Here is a 22204-nt window from a genome sequence, read left to right on the forward strand (position 1 = left end):
CTCTCTCTCTCTCTCTCTCTCTCTCTCTCTCTCTCTCTCTCTTTCTTCGACGTTTCGTTTCGTCGAGAAACTGGCCTCCATTAAACGATTGTTCCTAAAAGAGCTCTGTCATGGGTGAGGGGATCTGTACCAAATAGCTTTATCTTGGCGCACGCCAGACAGGCTTTGGGGGATGTCCGGATTGTAGTGCTCGGTGATAGCACGTAATTCCTAATCGAGTCCCACCCACAGAAACAGGACGAGGCAATAATGAATAATTGATACCCAAATGATGCCATGCTGTTGGTTGGTGGATTAGCTGGTTGGCAAGGTCGCCCTCAAGGTTTGAGCCTGTGAATCGTGAAGTCTCGCCGCTTGTTAAGGGGCGTGAAAGAAACAGATCCCATTGGAAGCCAGAGTCATCGACCCGAGTCATATTTGATCCTTCGGGTATAAGACCAACCTACTTCCATTGGATCGATTTGATCATTCTTTGGTCTCAAATTCTAATCGGGATTTGGGACCACGTGGTCTCCCATTGCATGCCATTGTCTAATTTGAGATTCTCTCTACACGAACAATATGACAATGTGGCTTTTCTCTCGGCGAGAACCTTTGGCATGACCGTCAAACTGAGGATTAGGTCTGTGATTGGGTTCTTACCTGCTGGAACAATTTGGAACAAGCAGGCCTTGCGTTGGCGGCCTACTTCGTTGTTGGCAAAGCACAAAATGGTTCCATAATCCCTTTTGGTCATTGGGGAGAATGTGAGGATGGAGCGCGTGCCATTGGACATAAAGTTGTCCAGATCGAATTCTTCATCCCCGGAGTTGTTGAAACGCCAATGAAAGGTGAGATCCTTGGGGAAGGCATTCACGTCGCACACCAGGTTCATATTTTCCATGGCAGCCACACCAAACATATTGGGCTCGCTGTGCGAACACACCGGGGAGTCTGGAAAGAACAATACCATATGCTATATGCTATATATTAGGAAAGAGAATCTTCAGACCGTTTTGTCTCACTTCCCTTCGTTTCTTTTCCCCCTTTTCTCTTTTGATTTGGCCCATTTTGAATATGGGAATGGCTAAAATCTGATATCAATTGGATCAAATATCATGACGGGGACAGATCTTTCTCACTTCACACGATCCAATCATGTGCGTGGGGTTCAAGTGGAAATGCAGATTGTTCCCATCTTTTCCATTTGAGAACCATTCTCTAGTTGGAAAATATCCAATAAATTTCCAATTTCTTTTGTGCTGAAAAAATTCTGGAGCGAAAAAATCTCGCAAGCAATTTCGAGGTTCAAGTGCAATCTGAAGTACAACTTCTCTTCTTTTGCAATGCACTTGGAGACCACCCGTTCCCTAAAACCGCAACGGTTTCTTGTGTCCCACTTTCAATGGAGACCAAGATCATTATTTGGAATTAAAAGGCTTTGGCAGTATCCCAAACAAAATGAATTATGCAGAATATCCGATTTTGTTTTCACAAAAGTGTGACTGTTGCTTACCTTACGATCTTACGTTCATTTTGAGAAATTTTGGTTGAAATTAGAGCTCAATCGGGAAACAAATTCAAATTATTTTTATCAGCGTTATACTATGTATGTAATACAACATGTAATTGTAAATAAAGGAAGGTCTGACAGGACGGAAACATCAAGTGCAGTACAAAGTTAGGGCGGATAAAAAACCAATATAACTGGTAACGGACACCGCTGTTTTAAAGACCCAAGGGATCGTGAGTACTGGGTTTCTTCTTGATTCCCAAGGTGAACGACTCTAAAACCAACCTCGGCATTCAATCAATTAGTGAACAGCCTAATGCAACTTGTAAGGTTTGTACTAGCGCTGGGGTGAGTCCGGCAAAAGTCGGACTCGTCCTTTGATTTTTTGACTTTTTGCCGGGCACGAGTCTTTTACTAGAGCCAGGTCTGGCAAAAAGACTCGTCTTGCGAAATTCTAGGGAAAAAGGAGTTGTTGTTTTGTCTTCGCAAGTCCTTTCTAAAGAACTCGAGTCCGGCCAATTTCTTCAAAATCGAGTAAAAGACTCGAGTGCATTGGGACTCGAGCCTGGACACGCCTCAGCAGTAAATTCTACTAACAAGCAAGTGAAAACATGCATCGATTAAAGCCCAAACAACCTAGACATGAATGGTTGACGAATGACATTTATTCAGAATTCTAGTAAAGAAAAGCGGATATGACAGCAAAATAAGCTATTCCATCAAAGTGAAAAAAACCTTACAAGTTTCAACGACCATAGCTTAAAATCACTCTGAATTTATCAACATTAAGAAGAAAGCTTTAAAATTCTTTAAAAGACGTCAATGTTTCAGACTCGATTTTTTTCTTCCCTTTTTACTCACATTTCACATTTAGCCCAACCTTGTTTGAGCTGGCCTGTCCTTCGACGTTTTTGGCACGACATGTGTAGAATCCGGAATGAATTCGTCGCACTTTCTGAAGGACCAGAGTTCGGTTAGCGATAATGATGCCTCCATCCAGATCTTGGTGCAAGACATTCTCCTAAGAGTGAGCGGAGACGTTAGGATGCATTTGTACTTCAATGGTACACCAAGATATTGCAATCGTATTAGGTCACCAAATATGCCCTATCCTATGTATGGAGACCAATACCTGTATCAGATTCGGCCTCACTTAACGGTGCTCAGAATCTCGTTCGGGATTCCCCGTGATAAATGGATGTTGGTCCGTACCAGTAGAGTAAGGTGGAATATATGGACTTACATTTAAATACCATGTGATTTTGTCGATGGCAGGCCGGGCTTGAACTTGACATTCAAAATAGACATCGTCACCTTCTTTGATAGTGGAAAGATCCAGATTGCTTCCATGAGTCAAGGAGAGCATCGGAGGATCTGGAACAGAAGAAGCGAGCATGAACCAGGGAGCTTCGGAGAGTCGGAGTACCCATGGCGGCTTGTCAATAGGATCCGACGAAATAATGATGATGCACTCGACTCTATCAGTCAATGGAAAGAAGAACCATTAAGATAACTCCCAAATAGTGGATGGATCTTCTTTTTTTTGTATCATGCCACCCAATAGCAGAGCGACTGGTTTACCACGTAAAACTATTGGATATGAAGTAGCTCGCAAAGGATTTCGATACGAGACGCTCCATCTGGAAATATGAAGACCCCCGAGTTCTTGTCTGGATAAGAATGCATACACCAGAAGCTATCAACCTGTTATGTACATATGAACATACAGATAGATGGAGAGAGAGAGAGAGAGAGATCCGTCAAGAATTGAGAAGATCCTGCACAACCATTTCTCAACCCTACCGGATGTGGGATGTGGGTTTCAAAATTGAAAAGAAACTACAAATAGCGAGAGTACTTTTTGGGGGGAAGAAACCTCTGGTTCGCCCTATCTTTAGACAATGAACCCACGGATCCCTTAATTAACGGCAAGCCGTGAGTGAGTGAGAACGCTCGATAGCATTTGCTATTCTATCAGGGTCTAAAACGAGGCCATCGATCTTGACTAAGGTAGCTGCGGAATCATCTTCGGCCCCCAAAGGGATCGACCTTTTTTATATCGCCTAGGAAACCATCAACATACACACATCCATACATGTATATACACTGTACACTGAACTGTTAACTATGGTACAGTAGTAGAATACGATGGGTTGTTGTTGATCCGAGATCCAAGTTCTCAGGGTTTCACGCATCATTACTTCAAACCTCTTCCTCTTCCACAACCAATCCGTGGTGAAGTGGTTCAGAAATACAATGGGTAACACTTTTCCTCACTTATGCAAATATGAGCTGCTACGCTCTGCTTTTCAGAAGAGTCTTATCGAAGCCTTTTTCTCTGATTGAACATGGTATATTCAGAATCAAATATAAAATACAACAAGTGCAAATAGGCTTGTGGTATCTCGATAAATAGAGCTCAGGGGTCAGTTGTTTTTTTTTAATGTGGTTTCTGGACAATGAAAGAGGAAAAAATGGCAGGTTTCGAAAATATTGCAAATTGCGAAGTCAGACGTGACAATGCCCAAGGACTCCTAGAATATAGAGGGCAACAATAATTGTCATTTTTCCAATTGAGTTTTGCCACGACATTGTGTGGCAAGGAATGCGGATTCTGGTTTCCCAGTCAGTCAAATTCTCGAATCTGACGTTATTTGATGGCCCAGCTCAGTACAATGAAGCAAACCGAATGCAAGAGCCTAACCCTATTCTCATAGACCATATGTTTTTGCTGCTGGATTGAATGGACCTCAAAATTTGAATTCATATTGATAATAACATAGATCAGGTCCCACTAAACCTGAAGGCTTCACAATGAAATTGCTCGAGATCATCCTCAGCGTTTCTGTCCATATTATCAGAGGTTCTTACAAGAAATAAAAGGGATACCATAGTGGCATTTTCCGATTCTTTTCTCGTGACTTCCTTTTCTATTTCCCGCTTTTGTTTTCGACTGCAGAATTTTCTAACCCACATACATCCAAGCGCTTAGTATCTTTTGACCTTGTGCCTTTTGAAAGGGGTCATTGTCAAATTTTCTGTGCACAATATGCATTAAGTAAATGACTTCGTCCGAGAAAAGTGCGATGTTTGTGAAAATTATTATCCGAACACCATAGAATACAGTCGTGTTCAAGCTCTGATTTTGAATATGCTGAGTATCTGAAAATTAGCCAACCAAAAAGGTACCTTTTCAGTATAACTTTGATTACAACGTATCCTCATTGTTGGCCTACATAGCGAGATCAGACAGAACAAATAAAATATTTGCCAATCGTGGGAATGTTCGAATCATTCCGTTGGCTGGTTGACTGGGAAACAAATCCGTCATCTTGTCTTTGTCTAGTGCCAGGTTCATCACAAGATGGGTATCAAAATGCCGAGTTGTAGTGGAACAATTCGTGGAACCATCCTGTCGTACTCTTAGACTTAAGCTAAAAGATTCAAGATCCTAGATATGCTAATCTTCACTCCACAGTGAACAGGTGTATCCCAAAAAATTACACGGCCTTCATGGACGCCTCCCTTGGCTCAATTGGTCCCACTTTTCCAAGAAGGTGCGGGTTTTGTAGCCGGATACAATGAAGTACTTGACCTGGCTTTGTAGTGATACCAATACAACGAGGCCCTTATTAGGCCACCTAATGGACTATGAATATTCAACAATACAATGGGTAAGATCTGTTCCAGCATTGCAAGCATTCTGCAGCAGGAAAACGTCTTTATTTGTATATGTTTAGGAGGAAAATGAGCAAATTGGTTTAGTATTTGGTAGATTGCCGACAATACCGACTACGTACTCTTGGAACTTCACACAATAATGATATGTCTAGTGCTAACCATGTAGATGGGGAAGATGGCTTCAAAAGTAGTCTGCAAAATCGACAGCGTGGTCAATGGAAAGAGATCTGAATGCTGATAAAGCTGCCTAATGGACCAGTTTTTTCTCACTTGTCTCATCTCGTCTAGACGCCATTATTTCGGTCCACACCCACCCATACGGCTCATCAATGCAGGTCTTTTTATCGGAATGGACTAGGAAATCAAAGACCCTCTGGTTGGTTGGATGGCTTGCTTGGTTGCATAAATGAATAATCTGCTATTCCTGGGATTGACATGAGTACACAAGTCGTAAAAATAAAGACCTCCATGATTCATTGAGCATGAATCGTGTCTGGAAGCATCACCACTCACTTGTCTTTGTACAACGGTGTTTCGATATGATTTTATGACTAGAAGGAAAAATCTTTGGGTCTATGTTTATCTATCCTATGGACCTGTTTCTTACGAGGACAAGTGATCCCAGGTAAAAAGATGAGACATGAACATCAGATGAAATCGCTTTAGCCCTGTCAATCAGATCCTGAAGTGAGCTGCAAAATTTATTGTTGCTCCAAAAAAGCAATGGACTCTGACTGGAACGGAGAAATGCAGCGGATCCACTTCAGACCTCTCTAAGTTCAATAAAGTGAAGAAGGCGAAAGTGGAAATGGCTAGGCCAAGCCCAGTTTCAAGCCCCCTCCCCCCACTCCCGAAAAAAGAGAGGATTGAAGGACTCTGACCTCAAGGACAAAGGCCGCGACAAGAAACTAGCCATTTAATTACGAGTTAAGCCGTGGGATGGGTCTGGCTTCTCCAAAACATGAAATAAACTTTACGAGATATGAGATATGGCTCTTGGGAGGAACAAGAAAAACCCATTTCCAACTAGCATTCGCCAGTTTTGGAACTGCCAGCTTGGAACGCGCGGATAGGCCTGGGTTTTCATCAGGGTCGCCAATTTGTCATCATTTGCTGAGAGGTAACAATCGAAGGGAAAAGAATCGGTTGACGTTGGGGGGGGAAGATATATTATTGCCTATATCTAGTAGAACTCGCAGGGAAAGAATCGTGCATTTCCTGTACAATTTTCAAAGCCACTTCATTCAATATTCACTTCTTTTAACAACATATCTATAAGTACACAGTTCCAATTTGTGCAGAGCATCGTTTAATTGGCAGATTTCAAGGGGAGCATCATTGTAAGCGCTCTCGCTCAGGACAGTAAATTGCAGTTTTTATGTCACTTTTCAGCCCAGCTTTGCACTATGATCGTTCAGCCTGGCCCTTCAGTTGCTTGTGGAACCATGGAACGCCCCCTAGCCATTGGGTTTGCTTGCTTTTATGAACGTACAATAGAGATAATGTTGAACTTTCATTCACTTCCGAAGCGAGACCGTGTCTGAAAAAAACCCAAAGGTCTCTGTCTCAATCCCAAAGGATGGACTTGGTTGGGACTTTAGCCTGTCTTACAGGCTTTATTGTGGAGAGTAGGTTCGAATCCCTCTTGGGCGTGGGTAACAAATGGGACAATTTTTTGCATGCGTTCCAGGCCCAACCTAGATAAGTGGCAATATTTGAGCTCAAAAGCAGACCTTTGGGGTAGGACTGCGAGCAACTTGGGCTTGCGTGGAACAGAGGAGCATTGGAACTCAAGCGCCATCTCAATTGGAACCTCTTGGGAAGGAAATTTGTGACAGGGAACCCGCTTCTCATACAGAAGACCTTCGTTTACATCCTCGAAAAGAAAGTGATCTCATTTTTTTTTCGAGAAACCAGAGGGGCTCCATGATTATCAATTCGAAAGCCACATCACGGATAAACTCGCCTTTAAGAGCAGACAATAGTCTAAGAAGGGAAATCATGTCAAGGACACGGCATTCAGTGAATCAGAGATGCTTGCTTAATTGCACCCTGAGCTGAGACAAATGCCCCAATTTCATTTAAATAATAGGCAACAATTTGGCATGAGCATAACCACCATTTTAGCGCCCTAGGGAGTGGTGGCCCTTTGAAAAAATTCCCCGAGTGCCAAAGAACGTGAAGCACATAGATGAATATGACATTGTGAGTATGCATAACACTACGAAATACGGCATGGGCGTGGGTCTCCTCAAAGTCAATCAGTGTGATAAGGGGCTTTAGTTAGCTTCATTCATTTGAACAAAGTCCACGTCCCTTGGGGAACATCCAAAAAGAACCAGTTGTGAGCACACCATGCTACCCTCCGATGTTTGAAATCATAACTAATTTGAGAGAACACGTCCAGGGGCTCTCAAACATATTGGTTCAAATACTGATATTACTATCTTGGTGGGACAAAAGCAACCGAAAAAGCAAAGCTTAGTGTGAGTTCTATGGGGGATGACGTTACAACATCTAATCTAAATCAAGGCTGATTACCCTCATAAGGGTGTGTCATAATTAGGCGAGATGAAATGTGCCAACGCCCACAATAAATGTGCTTATCTGATAATTTTTCCTAAATCTTGCCGCAGAGAGCGAATAGCGCATCATTGTCTTGGTTCCAGAAGGTGCTGACTTTGGAACATGGATTCTTTCAAGTGGAATTTAAGGTACTGGAAAAAATGCTGAGAGGGATGGAAACTACGCGTATATCTATCTGGCTCGGATGCGTTGTCGAACCCAGGTGTCAAGGATAACTGTCTAGAAGTGTCCAGCAATTCATTCAAAGTGATCCAGAGTAACTTTGAAACTTTTCCTTTTTTCCACTTCTTTTCCCTCCACCAGCCACCGGGTAACACAATAAGAGCTATGGGAATAGAAATCCTGCTCAAAACAGCCAATACATGGTCAAGTTCCAGTCACACGAGGGCCAAGGATCTCTGCTCGGACTTGGTGGGCTTTTAATCCTTTAAGACCACTTTCCCGTGAACCATGGCACACAAGTACAGGGACCATCCTAGTAGTACGCCCAACACATTGGAGTCGAAACGTTCCAAAAGACAGGAAAAGTGGAGCAAAGAAAAATACAAAGGGGAACAGAGGAAGAGAAAAGCGAACTGGATCTTGACTCTCTGAAGTGAAAAAAGAACATATGAGGAGGGACATCAGGTGGTCAGGAAGGATATCTATATATCTATAATACACGAGATCCTCTAAAGGCTGCAGGCAGCCGTGATGTAACCACTAGAAGGTCATGTTTCAATGCGTTGACTCAGAAAGTTTTACTTAGTCCAAGGAAAATATCTAGACTCTTTGGGGCATCCTGGATAACTTGAACTCATCAAGAGATTAACAGTCTTGTTGCTCAATGCACAAAGGCCAGAGTTATCCACGTGATTCATTCAGATCACATGGCAAGAAAGTTGCACCAACGATGAAGTACTGTACGTACACCGAGGATGTTGTCTGGTCAGTAGCTTGAGCATTAGGACAATACTTGATGTTGGTGAGTGCTCGGTGAGGATCAAGGAACTTCTATGTACTTGTTCGTCAACTCAATGCTTTTGCTTGACCTTGGGTTTACTTTTGGCAAACATAGTCCAGATGTCTAGATGGATAGGCCAACAAGGTTCACTTCTTATTGTTAATATCAGATACAGCACCTTTTTCCCGTTAACCGAACAATGAAAAAAACCGTGGGAAACCCTAATAGTTTCAGAATAAGATTGATCAAACCATTGGTCACCAATGCCTCATTTGATAAGAGATATAGACCTGCAAGTGCGTCATAAACCTATGTGATGAATAAAACATTATCTGAAACAAGCAAAATGTCTTAGTGGAAAAAATCAGTCAAAACTGTCGAATTCTTCCTTTCCCTATTTCTGTCAAAAGACAACAAACCATTACTTAGCATGGAAATTCAACAACTGTTAATAAACCCTTTGTAATAATACACGCTGTCCGTGATTCAAAAAGACAAGTTAAACTGTTTTTGAGCCTCCGTTACAGTACATAATGGATTGTTTGTCTCGCTCTCTCTTCACAACTCCGTACTTTTATTCCCTCTTCAGATCAAGAGTTCTATCCCAGGAAGCAAGAAAGGGGTCAATTGTAATTCTGTCCAACACTTCCCCTCCGATAACAGAGCCAATAAAGAATGCATTGCGACGGTTCGTGCATGAGTGGGATGGTACTTACAGTGGATTTCCAATATGAGGGAGTCTTCAATGGTTGAATCTTTCAGGCCAGGATTGTCGACCAGACATCGGAGCTCCTTGCCATGATCCGATATTAGTGGAATGTACGAGATCACCGACACATTGGCATTCAAAGGCTGAACATGCCAACGAGGAAAGACCAAGGCCAATCACGAGTCCATAAAGAAAAAGGGTCGTGGAAGCGAAGACACGAAGACGCAAAGAACAAGGCACGGGGGGAGAAAGAGCGAGAGGGGCAACCACCACCACCACCAGGAGAATAACCGAGAATAGAATAGAATGTGACAAGATTGGGTTAGTATGTAGCTGGTTGTCATTGGTCCACTGTTCACTACGTGAGCTACATAAGTTCGATCTCAAAACTTCCCAAGGCGAGCAAAGAACAAACAACGAGACAATACGAAATTGCCACACCAAAGTTTTCCAGTTCAAAAACTGCCACATATTGAGCCAAGTGGACCATCACAATCCAAAAAGGGAAGATATCCTTTTTACGTAGGAGTCATGATTAGGAAAGGAACAGGATTGGTGGATCCTCCATAAAAGAAGGAACTTGTCCGAATGCAAGTATGGAGATTGGACACATGAAATTTGTCATTGGAGAACATGAACGAAGTTACTCGGGAAAAAGTTATTAGTTGTCAGCAATGATAGGTAGGAATGATCCATTCTCTCATCCTATCCGGATTATTTGCATCTTTTACAGCCTTGAGGGGATCAACCAGTTGCGTTTGATCCACGTTGCATCCCAAATTGATTTCGGAACACTTCAAAAACAGTTTCGCGCACAGCGAGCTTTGCAGAAGTAGAGCCCTTGGGAGATCCTTGAAATGACTTTCCTATTGTTTCGAGGGAAAAAACTGTCCTCATCGTACTTGTACTTTTTCCAACTTCAGGTTGGTCGTTCCATCCCTTATTGGAACGTCAATTTCTCGTTTACTCAACAGGGGAGGGCGTTTTATATAGGTTTTGGGTCAAAAAATTGGGTGACATTGAGTAAATGACCCATTGACAAGCTGTCTGCTATCCTTTCCCCCCTTCCAAAGAATGCAGACCGACAAAAACCAGATGAGTTCAAAATTTATCCGAACCCTTCACTTCCGTGTCTAACCATTGCAATGTGCAAAACCCCCTTGACCAAAATGTTGGGCAAGACAGGTTAGCCGAGGAGATTGGATGCAGTACAATGGTTGGTTACCAACGAACCTGGTGGATCAGATTGGATTGGCGGAAGACCTGCGTTGTGGTACTTGTTCCCTTGGTTCCTCCTGGAAACGACAAAGTGGTTTTTGCCACCATTTCCTGGGTATGGTTGCTCAATGGTGCGTTGGTGGTGGTAGTGGTCGTGGAAGTGGACGAAGATGAGATGGCAGCTTGGTTTAGAGGCTCCGAGTCCAACAACCATTTAAAGCGTGTTCGAGGCGTGGATCCGCTGGACGAGCATTGGAAATTGACCTCTTTCCCAGCCATCAGATGGCGATCCTTTCGTTGGATCCACACTGCAGTGGGTGGAACTGAAAGAAACGACGAAACACATATTCTTTAGATAGACAAAAAGGCTGACAAATGCTTATGGAACGGTACATGTTTCAAATGATGAATTCAGAATTAGAACATAGGAGCAAAAGGAAGGGAGATGGAAGGAACAGCTTTGCCAACCCGTGTTCAATTGCAAATCCTGAAATGGATGGAGCGTTATGTAAATTATGTGGAACGGGAATATGTGATCAAAAGGGTGGAGCTTTAAGGGCGGAGCTTTGTTTATTGACAACACCCATGTCGCCCACGATAAGGCCATTTATATTTAGCTCGTTGTACTAGGACCCAACAAGGTTTAGTAGCGGTGTCAAAAGCCCTTGAAATTTCAGCTGGAAAACAAGTATTTGAGAATATGTTCTTCAACATGTTAAAAGACAACTCAAATACAGAAGGATAGATGATCTACTTGGTAAGAGACTCGCAAGTAAAAAAAAACCATGGCAAGCCTTGACTTGAAATATCATGTGGATCCCTACAAGCGCTCGACACGACAAGTCTCATTGAGAATGAACATAAAGTCTTGAAGAAGAAGGAAGAGGAGTGTAAGGTATTACAAAATGGAGCCCGAAAGTTAAAAGAGTAATTCCAAGCGGAAGTAAGAACCTTGGACTTAAAGAGCACGGCACTCCAAAACAACTCCAACAAGTTCACAATGATGAAGAGCCTTTCAGGCTTTGGAGACCAAGTTCATTCAACTCGTCCCGACTCCAACCACAGTCTTTAGTCTTCAGCCTTCTGGTTTGTTTCCTCTTGTCCGTGTTCATCAATCGCCACAATTGTTTGGCACTGTACGTCTTTGAAATTATGGCTCATGTCGGGATCACGTGTTTGGCACTGTTTTATCGCCCAAAAGCCCCTTGAATTATTCATGCCAATGATGTTCTACTTTTTGCTTCCCCCGATCCTCCTTCCTTTTCTCAGGATCAGGATCTGGTCGTTCCATTGTTCAGCTTGCTTGGAACGTAAAATGAAAAGATTTCATCTTCCTTCTCCGTGATGTTGATGATACCCTCATTATGGTCTTCCCACCAGAGCTACGTACATAAAAGCAGTAGTATTTGTTGAGGATAGAACCCTCCTGGAGTGTCACGGGAAATATCAGTGTTTGCCTTGTCTTTATCATCTCGCCTCATAAGCGATGGAAATGGCCAACAGACCAGTAGAGAAAGTACTGTAAGTAACAAAACCGGAGAGGAAGAAGAGGGGAGGGGGCTCTGAACACGCTATGAAAATATGAAAGTGCATCGTCCAATCCTTTAGCTGAACTGACGTCATGGGTTATAGATGAGGTATTAAGCCTCGTCATTTCTTGTCTCTACGGAGATTTCTCTCCGGTCACGTCGGTAAATCCTCTTTTTACCCTTCTCTTTTTACAGCCTTCACGTGGCTTAAAGGCCAGGGTAATAGAACGACAATGTGCACTCAAGTAATCGCCCATTGACTGCCCAAGCCAAGAAAAGGATGAACGAGGATGGACATCGGTCTCGTGAAGAACATTAATCAAACCCGGAAACAGACACACCTCCAAAAGCCCATCTCTATTTCCACTCGTTAGATATGTCTGGCGTGCCCACGTAGGGGTTATTCATACATAAAAAACCGTGTACATACGAGTAATTTCATGAGGCCTTGGGGCGTGGCATATCAATATCACAGGGGCAACAGGGGTAAAAGCAAGGAGGTAAACCCGGTATATTTGTTTAGGCCTTCAAATTATGGGTTTTTGTTGATTTGGAGCATTAGGGAGGGTTTGTTACGTAGACTTTGGTTTTCCGATTGGTTCAACGTTAGCCATGAATGGAACAGATTTGGCTTGGGAAGGGCCCTTTACTTGAAATGGCATCTCTTGTGGTAACTTTTTCTCCATTTTCACTCCTTCAATCTCTCAAGCCCAGAGGGGTATATCAGTTCTGAACCACGGCTGAGGCTGGGGAGAATGCAAATCAAGAGCTTACACGGGTCATTTCCTTGGATATCACTCTCATCTCATTTTTTCCCAATTATTCCCCTTAATTATACGAACAAGCTACCCGGAACAGTGGTCCACGAGCTATACTTTGCAATAGCTAGAGCGACTCGAAGGTCCAAACAAGGCCAAGTGCAAGGCCAAGGAACAATAATGCTCCTCTCTTCCTCTCCCACAAATAGATACGGGAAAGTGCCCACAGCGAGCGGGCTTTGGACAAATGAACATTATCATTAGTAAATAGGCTCCTCTTCTCCCGTTGAATAACAGCCATGGCTAGAAGACCTGGACCATTGTTCACAGGGTCAACCATTCAAACTGAGCGTCACTGTCTACCACAGTCCGTTTGTCTGGGTCTCTGCGTGTGTGTGCGTGGGTGTGTTTGTATGTGAGAAAAAGAAAAAGAGAGAAAGAGAAAGAAAGACAGAAAGCGAAAGATACAGAGGCATACCACTGTGGGCCCAGAGTCAAAAAGGATTCCCATTGTTTTCAGGTCGGGAGAAAGAGTACATCCAAACTGGGACTGGAGATAAATCAAGCCCGGGGAAGTGTTTTCCTTTTTTTGTTATGCGTGGAAAATCGTATCTTTGCATCCGACCTTTGGCCATAACTTTTAACGTTTCTGTGAATAACTTCGGTAAGGCTTCACGTATTTGTGTTATTTGTGTAGCTGAAAAGCATAACCAAATGTGGGAAACCCGTCTTCAAAGTACATACATTGAATGTAACCCGACCACTTGAATACAATAAATGAACCCGCTTTGTACTCATACGTACTTGTACATTGCATGTACGATGCATATGGAAAGGCACCGGACATTTTCCTCCATTGGCTGGGATTCATTTTTGTTTCAGGGAGCCTATTTCTCCCAATGACTTAATTGGGACCCCTTTCTGATCCTCTTAGCAAGACTAAGACCAATTATAGGGAGTTTCTTGACAACTTACGATTCATAACAATAGCCACTGAGCGTCTGACTGGTCTTGAGATATTGTTGTTGCTAGCCTCGCAAGTCAGGAGAGCTCCATCATCGATCCGTTTCAAATCGGACAAGGTGATCGTAGAGGTCACGGTGGATCCTGAAGATATCTCTGACGCTCCTAAGATGATCAACCCACTTCGATACCATTGAATTTCAGGCTTGGGACTCCCTAGAAAAAGAGAAGATCATGTGATTCATTAATGAGCAATAGATGAGAGGCCCTTTCCGTGGTCGCGTGCCATCGCATGTGAACATTTTGATGAGGCCACTACGTACAACCCATCGACCTCACTTCTTTGCTCGTCTACTTCATTATCAGGAGCAACGTGTTGTTCAAGAGAGATGTCTCAGAGGCAATGAACCTCGACACTCGAAGGAAGAAGAATTTGGGTACTGGTGGAAAGTAGAATGTGTGCATAAGACTCTATCAAAACAGGTCTTTCATCTGGATACTTCTCCTCTGTCTCTCTTTCACCAACCCAGTCACTTGCTCACTCTCATGCGTAGAGAGGGACCAGTGCTACAACAAATACCACTACTTTTACTAATACGGCCAAACCATGTGCACATTGACTCATCCCTACAGGGTAAAAGGAGGGAGAGATCCCTTTCACAAACATGTGATAGATTTTCTTCTATTTTCTCTTCTCATTCCTTGGGATGAGAGAGAGAGAGAAAGAGAAAGAGAGAGAGAGAGAGAGCTCCGTTTCCTCAAAAAGCTTTACTTTTAAGTCTGGTTGGAAACATTCTGACGAGCAATCTCCTTCTTGGTGCGGAAGGATCGAGCCTCCTCGTTCTACGTTTTCCGAGAAGTGAGATTTCATTATGCTTGAGGGTGACTTAAGCGAAAATTAAATTGCCATGCTTCGTCTATGGGAAGCGGGAGATGCGAAGAATTGTTCTAAAGTTCAATTGAAGAGGGGTGCCAAGACCATCCCTTCAGCCGAAATTAGTGGTGGGGTTGTCACTTTAGGAGCTCTAGTCACTTATCAAAGTGTGCAGTAATGTCACCCCGCAATCGGTTTGCTCTCTCGGGATGTCATCTCTGTAATGGGTTCGAAAGTGTCACCCTCCATGATAATTTAGCGCTCCTACTGCTCCCTCAATTGGGTCGAAACTTTGACAACTTATTCATCAGACAAGACAAGGCTCGCTCTCCTCATTGTCCTTATTTTCATATGATTATACTTTTGATACATCACATCTTTGCGTCCGTGGGGAGGGCTAAAAATAAATGATATCAGCGATGTTCCCAAAGTTGAAAAGCTCATTCATTTTGGGAAGGTACATCATAATTTCCAAATATGAAAATGGAAAAATTAGCATTGAAACGTCCACGAACGACTTCTCATCCATTTCAGCACCAGGAATGGTCGTAAAAACAGGAATTCAGACGACCAAATTTATGGGTTGCATTGCAATGAGAGAAGTGCACAAGCACCCACTCACACACCCATTGCACATGTTTTTTAAGCTTGGAATCTCGGACTATTAGCAAGAAAGAACTATTTGACATAAGGGAACCATAGCCATTCCATGTCGGCCTATTTTCGCCACAATGTTGGTAGGAATTTTCTAATGCATAAATCTATCTATCCCTGTGGGAAGTCCCACTCATCCCCCATCCGAGTGCATTGAGCTTTTCACACTTGATCCGAACTAAAAATTACCCCAATTTTTTCTTTCATTCCATGGGCCATTATCAAAATCTGAAGCCCAAGGGAAATAAGTTTATTGTTAGTGGCGTATTTATATCATATTTTGAACCACACTTTTAAGTATTTCAAGCTACCTTGTCTGTATTTTTCCAAGTTTTTTTGTGTCTTTTGAGCATTTTGCTTTAGTATTGCAAAGAATAGATTACAAGAAATATTCTGCTGATGGTTTAATACAGAATTAATTTGTCGCGACAAAAGTGATGCAATAAGCACTCCTCTGAATCGCTTCAACAAAGAAACAATACATTCAATCTTCTTTCAAGCTTACGACAATGTGTCCAAAGAACCAAAGAAAACGTGGAAACAAGAAAAGCATGGTCCTAAATTCTAGTCATGTACTTTGAAGAACTGTCGATAGTTGAATATGTCTCCTACAGCAAATTGGATCCTGGGAGTCCCCTGATTTCAAGCGATAATCAAATAAATGACCAAATTTTCAAGCTATGTTTCGGTTTTGAACAAGCGTGTTTGGCTTCTGCCTTTCTCTGACGAATGACTAGTGACTACGGAATGACTGGGTAGTTCGGGGTTGCCCCACGACGAAATGCACTCAAGCATAACTCAAGCCAGGGACGAGAAAACTCGGAAACCCACCTCGCAAATGGAACTTGATCCACGTGGAACAGGAGCCGTTTTTATCTCTGTCTCCCCCTTTCTTCTGACGTATCCCAACACTCCCTCCGACTTTGTGTACTGATGATGGAGAGAAAAACGACCACCACCCAAGGCAGTGTCTCTGGCGTGGCTTCTCTTTCTCCCTCTGCATTTCCAGCTCTACCGGCGGTTCCAAGCCCCCGGTTCCCACTTCCTGCTATCAACAGGGCATGATGCCATCTTAGCCAGAAGCACCATTCACGGCTAAACTATGATAAATAGTATGCTGAAGTTTTTGTTCTCCCATATTTTTCTTTCGGCTTTAGAAAACAGTTGTTGATATCACTTCCTCGTACGCACAGAAGACTGTAGCACTTTCAGCGCAATGGCAACCACTAGGCGTGGTACAGAAGGGATAGCACGCTAAGTTGTAACAGGATCTGACAGCCAGCAGACTACTATATGGACAAGCAACAAGCACTAGTGCACCTAAGAGATTTGACATCTTGAATCATGATTTAGAGGGCCTAACGAGGAAATTGAAACGAATCGCCGAAATCAACACAAAGAGCTCTGGCCTCTTAGACCAAGGAATGAAGACCACCGGTGGCTCCAATCCTGGAGAGTTTATGGTAAGTGAGCGTCTATCGGCCACCCAAGAGAAGTGAGGAATGATATCTAGGCTCCCAAGGACCACCGCCACCACCACCACCACCACTACCACCACTACCATCATCATTGTTCTCCGAGAGAGCAAAGGGAAGTTGGAGGAAAAAAAGTTTGTCCGACTTTCTGATGAATCTGCAGAACTGAATTTTCCTAGAGTACACTCGATTCTACCCCTGACAAGAGCAGAACGAAAAAGTTTCGAGAAAACTTGCGATATGAATCACGGGGATTAACACTTCATTCATACGGATAAACACATCTGAATGGCAAAATACCATTCATAATACGTAATACGAAAATGAGGCATGGTGTGTTCTAACGTATTGGGAAGGGCAAAAGACCAGAACCCGTATGAAGTGGGTCAGGGGGATCAAAAAAAGTGGGCCAAAATGTCATTACAAACATTCAGTCAGAGGGGAAACTGCGAAAAACGGAAGGGGAACCGAGGTAGGTATCCCCGAAAGGATTTTAATGGCGACAACAAATTTAAATAAAAGGGAGAGCGTGAGGCTGCTTCAAAATCAAAGGGATTCAAAAGGATCAACTATCAGCCGGAAGAGTTAGTTACGAACCTCTTATGCAAGGCATGCCGAGGGAAGCAAAAGGAAGCAAAAAATCCCTACCAGAATGGGCTGGAGGAAGGAATAGTTTCACTCTCGAAGAATGGGTACGATCTATTTAAAAAAAACATGACTGCTAGGAGAAAATTTTCACTTTTTTCACGAACCTATCTTACAAAGTCGTTTTCACAACAATTTTTGAGTCCATAGATGAACTCGGTCAAAAACGTTTTTTTCTTCTAATTTTTTCCAGTTACTAATGTTTAAACACTTGTATGCGTTGACATTTTCGCTTTTGTCCAAAATGTAAAGCAAAAAGTTAGAAGAAGCAATTGTTGGGGACCAGACAACTTTGGGGCTTTTATCTCAATAATGAAAAATGTAAACGCGATTACAGGAAAACAAAGAATATTGCGAATGAAAAGTGACCTACTTTGGTTGCTATAAAGTGTTTGTGCACACGCCGATTACGTATCAAGGCTGAGATGTGGTGTGGCTGAGGATAATATCAGCTTGTTAAGAAGGCCTCCTTCTCCCTCAAAAACCACATTAGGACTTTTCCCACACACAAACATCCATAACAGAAAGGCTATTCGTGGTTTTGACACCTTGTCGGTAAGATTATGGATTATGCGTGCACTTGGATAATACAAGAAGTCAACCTTTGGACTTGCATTGCGTAGGCTAAAATCCTGCCTTCAAAATACGAGAGACCATTTGAAGTCGGCATGAATCGTTTTTTTTCTCGAGAAGAAAAATCGCTCTGTTGATGGCATTTGAAACCTAGATATACGTATGTGCCTATTAGACGGAAGTCCCTGTCCCCAAAAGTTGTCCTAGATTAGGTAGTCCGTGGATGGAGTCAGCGAGCCATAAACCCCTTTGCCTGACGGTAGAATTTGGATTCAAAAGTCATCCACTTATACCCCCCATTTTTAGGATTGGAACGAGGACGGTGCAGAACTCTAATCAGATTTGCTCTTCTCGAAGCTCAACTAATAAAAAATATCAAGAACTGGAGATCCCGATTACTTTTCCTAGAGAACCAGGTAGACTTTAGGGATAAGTTGAGGGACTAATGTGGACTTACCTCCTCTGACTTCACAGGCAACTGGAATCGAGGCCTCCTCGACATATGGACCAATGTAGGACTCTGCCTCATGACCCGTTTCATCCACAATGACTGGAACCTTCGGTGGAACTGAAATGAATTGAAGATTACGAAATCAGCCTTTATTCCGGTACTTGCACCAACGCCTGCTTGAGTGCTCTAGGTAGGGCACGATCATTAGTTGGTAGTGGTGGGTGACAGCGGTTCGATCCACATTCATGATTGGAACCTTGCCAAAACCTGAGTCAGTGCCGTAAGTGCAGCTACTCACGGAACCACGGAGTCATCAGGGGACCAAGGGCACAAATATATACTGTACGTACAGTTTGTATTATGTACAATTGTAACTCGTGTACAAAGAAAAAAGCGGAACGGCCTAATTCTCATTCATATTGTCCATAAATTGGACTTTGATGAGGCTTCTTGCCACAATATCATTCTGATTGAGGTTGAACAAAGAACCTTCGTAGTGTCTCGAGCAAGTCTCCATCCAGTGTTCTACTTGTACCCTACAACAGTGCCTACTATACTCACGTTGGCACACAAGTCCTGTTTATTTCCTCCCCATTACTACCTCCCTTGGGTCCTCTATGTAAGTACGTACGCTACGATCCCAGCTGTCGTCAAACGTTGCCTTCACCTAGACAAGGTTTCCTTTCCGAACTAGGTTGTTGGGTTTCAGGTGGTGATCTGCTTGGGGTTGTCCTTCCAAAAACTTGAACAGCCGTTGCGTCTTCCATCTTAATTACAAGTCTGTGAAATGACTTATATAGTTCAATGCCGCACGACAGAGTCAAGTCATATTAGTCGCTTATGAGCGACTATAAGTCAGTCGCTTATAGAAGGATCTAACTGACGCTCTGACGAGAAAAATTGGATTTTCTTGGACTTGGCCAACCATGACAAGAAAGAACTGGTGTCCCTGAGAGCAAAGGGAACAAGGGTAACAAGCTCTAATGACTTGAGAGCTAGTCTAGTTGGTAAAGTGATCTTTCGCCTCCTTCATCTAGCTCATCTTTGTCAAGCCAGACAAATCAGTTGGTCAGACAAGCGGTGCTAAGATGAATCAGATCTCTTTTTCAAGCATCTTCAACTTGTTCTCTTCCTTTTTCCTCTATTGCAATATAGTACATATCACATGGCGCATTTTCCGTGGAATTCAAGTGCTTTCGGTGGTGAGAAATCACATCATCCCGTTAAGAGTTGAGCACCTCCACTCCATAGGGATTGGAAGTTGTCTCTCTTTCAAAACAATGCCCCCCTCTGAGCGGGCTGACACCTTCGGGTGACCCTCCTGGTGGGTCTTCTTCATTGCCCAATTGCTCAGAGTTGAGGAAGAGCTTGGGAAGAGTCAGAAGGTCAAGCTTGAAGCATAACTTGTGGCCTTTCATACGTAAGACGAGGCACGCACAATGCATTTGGCCAGGCGGTCCGTGGAAAGGCCGGCCGAAAGCGAGTGGTCGTCGGCGTAGCAGCGATTTCTTCTCAACTTTTCCCGAAAAATAATCTTATCAGTGGGGTTTTGGACAAAAGAGAAGCACGAACTTGGTGCTTGCCAAGCTTGGTAAACAGAGCAATAGAGAGTAAGCTGAGAACAGATCGAAAGAAGCTCCTCGGATGAGGGGGCATCTTTTGTGTTGTTGCAAGGGCACTGGTTTTGAGCTTTTTCGCAGAAAGATATCTTCTCACCTCCATGTTTGAGTAGGATCAACCAATGTTGCTTGGGTTTTGGTAATAAAGTGCAATGGCTAAGGTTGTGTTGTCAATTGAACTTGCTCGTGTCCAAGATCCTTAAAGGATAAATGGACGAAAAGAAATGATTTCAGACAGACTAAAAAAGCTGCCAGGGAAGAGAGGAATTTGCTGTGGCTTAAGAGGATCCAAAATGATATTGCGGCACATGGAGACAATATAACTATAAATTAGATCATGGTTGCCAGGCCTGCAGTTGGAATCTGTTGCCCAAGAAATGAGGACATAAGAAAATTACTTCCATGCTTTCGTCGAGGAATGAATGGAAGCCAATTTGAAGATTCATTTCGGCATCACCTTTGGACTCGCCCATGCCAAAAAAGGAAGTCGTACCTCGATAATAGGCGAGACCAATCTCCAATATAGGAAGTACCAAAGTGAGCCCTCAAATGGTAATAAGAGGACGAAGAAAAACTTTTTTTTTGTTTCGCCTTTACGTCTTTAAAAGTTAAGCGCAGAATTTCAAGTAAGTGTAGTACTCAAAAAAAGTGGAGCTTGGTTCGAACAGGGACTAGATAGGTCTTCTTGTCTGGCGAGCTTCCTTTTGCCGTGCAAAACTTGAAGGCGAGCAAAGTCTTAGGACTGAATCTGATGCGATTTCAGTCTCATTAATTTTGAATGAAAAAACTTGCCGTGACACGACCGACTGAATTTGTTAAGTCCACGGGGTGAACTACGAACCAGTCACGTGGGAAAGATAAATCACTTTTCGAAAGTACGAGATGGTTGCGCACTTTGATTGGCAGAAAACGGCCTTTTCAATCATTAAACAGTGGTTCATTTTCACATCATATCATTGGACCAATAAACCCATGGAATCTACTTTTGGCCGACCTAGATATGATCCAAAACGATCCAGTTACTGATCGGCAATCAAACCCAAATTACGTACTTGATGCGAACCTACCAGCGTTTTTGAAGTCTTTAAATGCCTCCAATGGGACAATTTGATCCGGACACTTACCAACCACAGTCAAATTGGCCATCGAGTTCCGTGTGGGAGCGGCATGGAAGTCCACTCGACACCGATAAAGGCCGCGATCCTGAGTGGAAATCCCTCGGATCGTCAACACACTCGTCCCCACGGGCAATCGGTCCTCGATTGGCCGCCGCTTATCGCCTGGATTTCGCGTCAGGAGACCATTGTTATCCCATTGGTCCACAGGTCTAGAGAGGTAGAAATTGGCACGATTGCCTAGCACGTGCGCATCTGCCCAGTGCTGAGCCTGGTTGGGGGCCCGACCTCGGAGATCATAGCTGTAAGAGAACACAGATGAGAAAAGTTTAATATTTTGAGATATGAAAAAGATTGCTAGAAATGCATTGGTTGACTACTCATTCCCTTCGAGGGCGATTACTATGATAACTTTCCGTGAAACATTTCCAATTCCTGCAAATAGTCATGGTTCCATTTTCCTTGGGCATGATTGCTAATCGCACAAATGGATTTGGGGGCCGACATTTGAACAACCAAACTGAGGCCTTAGAAAGTGAAAGGGCTGGTCGAATTTCTCAGGAAACGACACTCAACTCATAGGGACTTTGAATGTGGGATAAGTCCTTGGAAATGAAATTTCAGCCCCGACCATTTGCATGCTGGAGAGAAATTAGTCCCCACTTGATTAATGAGGGATGACAGTCCCAAAAGGGGGAAATGAAGAAGGAAACATGATTTTTTCTCATTCTTCTTCTTCTTCTTCTTCGTCTCCTCCTCGCCACTCGAGCCTCAATGACCCGACCAACGGTTGGGTCCTAAACCACCGAGGGTAACCGAATATCTCGGGAATAGGCGTTTCAGAGAGGCCATCTCATGTTCTCCGAGCCAGCCCAGACCTCAAGACGATCCGAACCCAGTTGAGGGAAAACGCATTCAT

The 22204-nt window shown here is 43.3% G+C and overlaps 2 protein-coding genes across 3 annotated transcripts in view; both read right to left on the bottom strand.

Moving 5' to 3' along the window:
• The window catches only part of LOC131883942 (uncharacterized), a 28548-nt gene extending 14428 nt beyond the window's left edge, over positions 1-14120 (bottom strand). For both annotated transcript variants that reach the window (XM_059231553.1, XM_059231552.1), the window contains exons 1-6: positions 13892-14120; positions 10645-10952; positions 9419-9554; positions 2736-2866; positions 2354-2513; positions 643-933 (exon numbers count right to left, since the gene is read on the bottom strand). In XM_059231553.1, coding sequence (XP_059087536.1) covers positions 643-933; positions 2354-2513; positions 2736-2866; positions 9419-9554; positions 10645-10952; positions 13892-13898 — 1033 coding nt within the window. In that variant the 5' untranslated portion in view covers positions 13899-14120. The remainder of the gene's footprint in view (positions 1-642; positions 934-2353; positions 2514-2735; positions 2867-9418; positions 9555-10644; positions 10953-13891) is intronic.
• A 4183-nt stretch (positions 14121-18303) lies between these two features.
• LOC131883387 (uncharacterized) lies at positions 18304-22204 on the bottom strand. Its single transcript, XM_059230850.1, has 4 exons — positions 22181-22204; positions 21295-21661; positions 18558-18668; positions 18304-18353 (listed from the first exon to the last, which is right to left on the bottom strand). The coding sequence occupies exons 1-4, from the start codon at positions 22202-22204 to the stop codon at positions 18304-18306; spliced, it is 552 nt and encodes a 183-aa protein (XP_059086833.1).

This window comes from Tigriopus californicus, chromosome 7 (assembly GCF_007210705.1).
Source record: "Tigriopus californicus strain San Diego chromosome 7, Tcal_SD_v2.1, whole genome shotgun sequence".
NCBI classification, from domain to species: domain Eukaryota; kingdom Metazoa; phylum Arthropoda; class Copepoda; order Harpacticoida; family Harpacticidae; genus Tigriopus; species Tigriopus californicus.

What these genes read in the sequence shown, in the direction of transcription:
- LOC131883387 (XM_059230850.1), bottom strand. Translation starts at nt 22,204, where the DNA reads ATGAATGCGTTTTCCCTCAACTGG. An exon ending in ATGCGTTTTCCCTCAACTGG is followed by an intron (nt 21,662 to 22,180) that starts GTTCGGATCGTC and finishes GGGAATGAGTAG; the next exon opens with TCAACCAATGCATTTCTAGC. An exon ending in TGCCTGTGAAGTCAGAGGAG is followed by an intron (nt 18,354 to 18,557) that starts GTAAGTCCACAT and finishes TTCTACCGTCAG; the next exon opens with GCAAAGGGGTTTATGGCTCG.